A 7,500-nucleotide genomic window follows, 5' to 3' on the forward strand; every position below is an offset into this window, starting at 1 on the left:
AACACACATGTTGGTGTGCTTCCAGTCAGATGGCCTCGATCCTACATGCACACTACATTTCTGTGTTCCCAAGCCAGAGACTGAGGCCCCTGCTCCTCAGTCAGTGGCAGTCCAGGCTCTCAAAGCTGCCAAGTGAGCCAGGTGGGATCCCAGCAGGGCTCTGGGTCCCTTCTTTTCCACTTGGGAAATAGTCATCAGCTTTAAGTAACAAGTATTCTCCAAGGGAAACTGAACTGGTCAGTTCAAGGTGTCTTGGTCTGAGGTTTTTTTCATGGCCATCTGAGAGCATGCTTACTTTAGAAAGAATGCCTGAGGCTTTCTGCAGGCGTATCTGAGCTTCAGAGGTCTGTTTTTGCCCTAAGGATACAGGAAACAGTGCCTGGCTGCCCATGTGCCCACTTCCTGGCAGGTCCCTAGTGGGTCTCTAGCAGTCAAACCTAAGTGGAAAGGGCAGCCAGCATACCTGCTCACCCTTGTTTGGCTGGAGTGTCACAGAGTACCAAGCACCAGTTTCCACTCTTTCTCCTCAACCACTTGCCTTTAGTCAGCTTGTGAAGCCTTCCTAGTGTCATCTGGTGGGGCAGTAACTTCTGTAGTTGGGGTTCTCTAGTTCCAGCTTTGCCAAGGCCCCTGCCCAAGTTAGTCCTGGAGTGTGAGCAGAAAAGAGCATTGTGGTCAGGGTCATGTGGCAGGCCAATGAAAACCTACTGCTTCCTGGACACGTGCTCAGCTGCAGGCACTTTCCAGCATAGGCACTGAAGGAGTATGTCCAGATGGTGCCTGTCTGTGATGCTGAGACTCAGTAGTGACATGTCCCACCAGAGAAGCCTAGGTGAGGCCCAGCCAAGGCTTAGCTTTTAGTGAACCCAAGACTGCTATTTCCTAGGAACATGGGAGGGTGAGGATAGGGCATGCTAGAGCTGGCTGTGGACCTCTTTTACCCTTGGCTTAGGATGTCAGAGTCCTAGGCCTAATACTAGTCTCTTCTGTTTCTGTTGAGTTGGGAAGCTATGTAAACCAGCTGGTTGTGTCCTAAACTGAACATATCTTATGTAGCTTGTCTTCGCTACTTTGTAGATTCTTTTCCCACCCTTTATTATCCACCCCCCCCCCATTTCATTCCTATTGCTAGAAGGATAGAGGGGAGAAAGATCTCTGAACCTAATTTCTTTCTACTTGTTTCTTCTTTGAGCGTGACTACTAACAAACCACAACCAACCCACCTAAATAACCAACCTACCTATTTGGGGCTCTTTTAGTTTATATATCCTCTGAAAAATTCCCAGAATTCCAAACATCACACAATCGCAGAAACTATTAGCAGCTGGAAAACCACACCTCTGCTAGAGCATGAGGCAAATCACAGCTGCTGCAAAGCAGCCCCGTATCCCCACATCTGGTAGTAAATGAGAATGTATTCTTATAATAGTTCTGTGTTTTTAAAGAAACCAAAGTTCTAGAATTCTCACTGCAGCCTCCCACTTTACTAGCTTTGTGGCCATCTTGCTCCTCATCTGCTTGGTGACATCGTCTACCAGCTTTATTCTCTATTGAAGCATACATACCCATTACTCACCTCAAGGCTGCCTCAGCTTCCCAGGACCTTGTAGCTCTTTTTTCCTGACTTAGCCAACACAGGGCTGAACTACATGGAGACTTGGTTCTGTGGGTTCTGCTGTGTCAGTGGCCGCTGCTTAGGTAGGCTGGTTCCACAAGAGGGACTGGGGGAATAGAGGTTGTGACAGGGGATGAGGCCTGTGGGAAGATATAAAACCTAAGGTCTTCATGGCTAGTGGCCAGCAAAGAGTTCTATGTTCCTCCTCCTGGATGCCCAGCCCTTCCAGGAAGGACAGGCCCTGGTCAGGAGCTAGCCATGTGTATCATGTGTGAAAGAACACAGTGTGTTTGCTTGTACACGATGAGTTAGACAACCTTTGCAGTCCATCTCTGGGCCTGAGTTGCTCTGAACAACTTTCAGTTGAATATGCAGGAGTAGAAGTCTCTGGGCCTGGAGGGTAAGGTAAGCACTCATGGCAATTGGAACCACTCGAGGACTCAGGCAGTAACTCTTCTAGCCCTGGCTGAACCCATTTCCTGATACCTTGACCGCTCAGGCCCCACCCAGCACATCTTCTGGGATGGGATTCCTTTGTGCCAGATTCTGAAGCCCAGATCCTTAAAATTGGAGATTCAGGCCTTATAGAGAGTTGGCTCAGCAGGTAAAGGCACTTGCCTCCAAGCCTGGTAACCTAAGTTTAACCTCTGGGACCTGCATGGTAGAAGAAAAGGATCTAACTCTGACAAGTTGTCTTCTGACCTCTGAATTGTGTAAGTAATTATTAATGAAAAGTTGGGAATACAGACCTAAATGTGCCAAATGTTGTTTTTCAGACATGCAAGAAAGCACTTCAGTCAGGCTGAAGGGAGCCAGCTGGATGAGGTCCGCCAGGTCATGGGCATGCTGGCCTTCCCACCAGACACTCACATCTCCCCATACAAGGTAATGTTTATGTACCTATTATCTAGGTTCCTGCTGGTCCTTGGAGTCAGGGGTCTTGTGGATTGGGCTAGACAGGGTGCTGGCCGGCTTCTGAGTGCCCATCTGCTGTCACTTCTTCAAACCTCGTAGCTTGTTCCACCCAGCTGTGCTTCTCTGGCTTTATTCCCGTCTACCTGGTGAGCAGTTTGGGCAGAGGTCAGCATGCTTCAGCCTGGAAGGCTCTGGGTCTCCATGCCCTGCCATTCCTCCTGGGTGGTCTTTTCCTGTAGTCTTTCTGTCACGTTAGCATCGAGTCTTCTGCTTTACCTGCTCTGGTCTACTTCCTTTTTGTGTAAGGCCAGAGTTTTGGCACTAGAGGTCATGGTGGTGATCTTGCCCTGCTTTGGTTGCTGCTGGTCTCTTTCCTTGCTGCAGGTCTGTTGCTTTCAGGCCGCCCCCCCCCCCCCCCCCCCCCGTTCTCATTCTCTGGCCTGTGGTAGGAGAGGTTCTGGGAGAGGATGTGGGCATGCCCCATTGCTTTGTACAAACCTTAGTCCCACTTTGGGCTATCTGTTCCTGAGTGAGCAGTTGATGCTTTTACCCTTGCTTAGTAAAGCCTCACCAAGCCAGGACCTCAGAAGGCATTAGGTACAGGCTTTGCTTATAGCATCACATACATTGTCGCCTGAGCCCTGAGACTGGTCTGTGAAAGGCTTTTGTGTGTGCCCTGCAGCCTTATCCACAGTGCCAACATGCCTGAGTAGAGCCACTTAGTACCTTTAAAGCTGCTAGATTTGCTCTGGACCCTAGTAAACCTGTACAACTTTGAAGTGTAGGACATCTTGTATCGAAATGCCACCAGGCCAGAGAGTGTCAGGAATGTCTAAAATTTATAGTTTAAACTAGTGTCTTAAATTTCTCTTTACTACATTGGAGAAGGTTTGGTTTGGGCCTAAGGAGTCGAGTTAGAAGATAACCATCTCTCTGATGCAAGGCCTGTAGTACAGGCAAGGGTAGGACACACCTGCTATCCCATCAGTTTGCACAGGAAGAAGCCTGCTCTGAGGTCAGCAGGGTAACAGGCATAGCTGTGACAGTGACAGATAATTGGTGACCTGAAAGAGACCAGGATCACAGCAGAAATCCTTGTCTTAGGGGCAGACAGGCAGTTGAGGGCACAAAGTGCTCAAAAGGAGAACTGAAAGAATGGCTTTTGTAAATTAAGGAGGGAAGAACCAGGGCACTGGTGATGAAGGCAGAGAAGAAACTTCCTTCAGAGGAAGGTGGTGATGGTCTGACCTCAGGAGAAGAAGGGTCCCGAAGGCTGATGTGCCCTCCAGACTGGGCACAGCCCTCCATAGACTGTTTCTATAGAAATCATACTGAAGAGTGTGTTTATAAAGAGATGGAGGTGGGCTGGAGAGATGGTTCAGTGGGTAAGAGCACTGTCTGCTCTTCCAAAGAACCCGGGTTCAATTCCCAGCACCCACAAGGCAGCTCACAACTGTCCGTAACTCCAGTTCCTGGGGATCTCACACCCTCACACAGACACACATGCAGGTGAAACACCAGTGCACATAAGGCTAAAAAAGAAATTATGTATTTATTTATTTTTAAAGTAAAGAGGTGGAGGTGAAGTGTGTTGTTTCCCTAGTGATGCTAAGGCCCTACCTCTTTTGCTCTTGTACATGTGCATTCTTTATCTCTGTCTAACGCCACATTAACCAGGGATAGCTCTGAGCTGAGATCATATGTAACCATCTGTCTAGCATTTCTTCTCTGGAGTGACCTCTCTTTCAGCTGTAATTCTCTGCAGTTCTGTTTCATTGTTGCAAGACCACAGGGTACACAGCAGGAATCATTCTGGAGCATTTGGCCAGCAGGTGTCTTGTAATGGCTGTTGGGGCATCCCTGCTGGCTGGGCCTGCCAAGAACTCCCAGGGGAGGGTCCCAACACCTCTGCATTGTCTTTCAGGACCTCCTGGACCCAGCCCGGTGGCGAATGCTGATCCAGCAGTTCCGATATGACAACTACCGACTGCACCAGCTGGGAAACAGCTCTGTCTTTACCCTCACCCTGCAGGCGGGGCTCTCGGCAATAAAGACACCGTATCCTCCTTGCTCTAGCTTGCCCTCTGGGGTGAAGGTTGGGAGGGCCTGGGACCCAGCAACTTAGTCTTTCCTTGGTCTGTGAGTCCTCCCAAGGTCCTCCATGGCTTTTCCATTTCAAGTGTTGCCATGCACCTGATGCTGGCTTCTATAGTCCTTGAGACTTGAGCTCTGTCTAGCTAGTTTGTCTTCTCAGCTTAACTCGTAATAGCCATGGCTCTGACAAGGAGGCAGCTTCCCTCCTCAGGAAAGACAAGAAAGGCTAATCCCTCCTTGTTTTTATTTGGCATGCTCTACCCTGAAGATGACTGACCCATCCCTTGTATGACTTGCCCTGCATGGCTGACCTTTTCCTTCTTGTGATGACACCCCTCCTTATGGTAGTATTGTGTCTTTGGTGTGGCTGCTCGTGTCCCTTGTGTGGTTGGTCCCCTCTCATATGTTTCACTCCCATCCCTGTGGGCTTCTGGCAGTCGGACCTCAGACTGACCTCATCTCCTGTGGGCCTGACCCCTGTCTCACTGGGTGACTCTCCCTTGTGTGGTTGACCTGTATCCATTGTGTGGCTAAACCCTACCTCTCTGGCTGAACCTGTCCCTTGTGTGTCTGGCCTGATTGCTACATGTAGCCAGCCCCTGGCTGCCCTACCAGTAGTGACTGTTCTGGGATCACAGTTGGGACTTGTTTGGTCTGAGATCCAAGCTGAGGCTCAAGGTCCATCTTTGTCACCATCTAGTGGACACTGCAGAATAAGCATGTCCTTACCTGCTGTCTTCTGACAGTACAGCAGAACATCCGTGTTTCACACTTTTGCCTGCTCTACCTAGAAATTTGAGTAAGGAAGGGTGCCAGCAAGGGTGCTGTTGTCCCACTGGGTGGCTTATCTCAGGTCTCTGTGCCAGTATTATTAAACGGCTATAGCACTCTTTACCTTGGCTGTTAGCCCTGTTTGTTTTCTGCATGGTGTCCCTATGGCCATCAGGATGCCCTGTGTCTAGATACTAATAGTCACAGCATACCTGCCTTGTTGCTGATCATGTTGGTATAGCCTTTCCTTAATCCTGTGTACAGACAGTGCTACAAGGAGGATGGCAGCTCCAAGAGCCCCGACTGCCCTGTATGCAGCCGCTCTCTGAACAAACTGGCACAGCCGCTGCCCATGGCTCACTGTGCCAACTCACGCCTGGTCTGCAAGATCTCTGGTGACGTGATGAATGAGAACAACCCACCCATGATGCTGCCTAATGGCTATGTCTATGGCTACAATGTGAGGGGCCTGGATGATCAGGGCTATAGGCAGGGCTGGGCAGGGCAGGGGAGCTGTCTAAGAGTAAAGGGGCATGGGGGCGGCGGGATCATGCTACATTCGAACAACCTCAGGCTTCTTTGACAGGCGTGCCTTCTAGAAGTGACTTGTAAGATTAGATGGCTTGGGACTAAAGAAATGGTGGCTCAGTTAAGAGCGTTTGTTACTCTGGCAGAGCACCAGCCCTGAGTAACTCCAGTTCTTTGGGAAAAACACTCATACACTTAAGTCGAAATTTTTTGAAATAATATTAGATGGTTTATTTTATGATAGCTTACTTTGTGGAATGCCCTTAATTCAGGTCTTTACTTTGTGTGGGATTTTCTCATTTTAATGCGTGACTCTGGTCTTGTTTTCCAGTCTCTGCTTTCTATTCGTCAAGATGATAAAGTTGTTTGCCCAAGAACCAAAGAAGTCTTCCACTTCTCCCAAGCTGAGAAAGTATACATCATGTAGGCCCTGCGTTGCCATGCGCACGCCCTCGGCCAGAGGCTGTGGTGGGTGGGAACCATCCCCCCTGCCCTGACCCCTGCCCCAGACCCCAGCCTGCCTCGGCATCTGTTTCTTGCGACCAAAGATCAGTGAGCAACGACAAACACTCTTAGAAAAAGAGGAAGTGAGGTTTAATAAGTCTGTGCTTAAGAACAGCGTTTGATTGGTAGGATTTTGTAACATAAGTCGACTGATGCCTCTGCAAGTTCTTGAACCTCTCAGAGGAAACTTTCTCTACGGTGTGACTGAACAAGGAAATCCAGAGCATCTCAGAAGTAGGAATCGGTTCATCGGTTTTTTCCCAGTGTTTCTCTGTTTCCTTTCTTTTGCTAGTGATGGGACTCAGGGGAGTTTGAGGAGCAGGCTGGTCCTTTGCCAACTCTTGTTGGCCACAGCCTGGGCAAGGTGCTGGCCAAACCAGGTTGGCTGCAGTGACTTGTAACGTGGTGCCGAGGCCTTTCCTGACTTCACTGTCTAGCTGCTGCCAAAGCACCATGCACCGCACACGCCTGGGCCTGCGACTTGAGGAGGCTCTGCCCACGTGGCCAGGGTGTCTGGGGCTGTGGTCTGTGCACAGGCTCAGTAGCTCACCTTCCAGCACCGCCTTATCTCCTGCTTTGAGAATGTATTCACGGGAAAGCCGCTGGACTGAGTTTCTGCAGAGGCCTTGCCAGGTGGTTCCGTAGTCTAGAGTGTAAATGCTTTTCATTACAGAAACTGATAGTTCAGCTAAAATAAGTACTGACGGGTTTTCAAAACAGATGAACCATTGTAATTGACACAAAACCATATTGTAGAGGTTTGTATCTAGCGCTTATTTTTGCATGTTGATGTTGATTAGCTAATGAACTGTAAATGTAAAGCGTGTTAATAAAATAGCTTTCTATTTCTCACCTTCCGTGTGAGGTGTTTCTGAGACCTCAGGTCTCTTCTGCTCACCCTGCCGACCAGTAGGCCACGCAGCCCCGTACGGGACCTGGGTTTGTCCTGCCGCTACAATGAAGGGGACTCCGCATACCTAACTTGGTCTAGTGTACACAGCATAGCCTGATAAACTCCAAGGGGCTTTTCTGAGGAATGAGGACATAAATGCTGAGAGGCCTAGGTAACAGTT

The 7,500-nt window shown here is 49.3% G+C and overlaps 1 protein-coding gene across 1 annotated transcript in view; it reads left to right on the forward strand.

Moving 5' to 3' along the window:
- Positions 1 to 7,279, forward strand: part of Maea (macrophage erythroblast attacher, E3 ubiquitin ligase) — a 35,803-nt gene extending 28,524 nt beyond the window's left edge. Inside the window, exons 6-9 of the mRNA XM_055623958.1 lie at positions 2,392 to 2,500; positions 4,455 to 4,588; positions 5,660 to 5,855; positions 6,255 to 7,279. Coding sequence (XP_055479933.1) covers positions 2,392 to 2,500; positions 4,455 to 4,588; positions 5,660 to 5,855; positions 6,255 to 6,350 — 535 coding nt within the window. The 3' untranslated portion in view covers positions 6,351 to 7,279. The remainder of the gene's footprint in view (positions 1 to 2,391; positions 2,501 to 4,454; positions 4,589 to 5,659; positions 5,856 to 6,254) is intronic.
- The last annotated feature ends 221 nt before the right edge of the window (positions 7,280 to 7,500 follow it).

The sequence above is a fragment of the Psammomys obesus genome, unplaced genomic scaffold (genome assembly GCF_907164565.1).
Source record: "Psammomys obesus unplaced genomic scaffold, mPsaObe1.curated_primary_1811, whole genome shotgun sequence".
In the NCBI taxonomy this organism is placed as follows: Eukaryota; Metazoa; Chordata; class Mammalia; order Rodentia; family Muridae; genus Psammomys; species Psammomys obesus.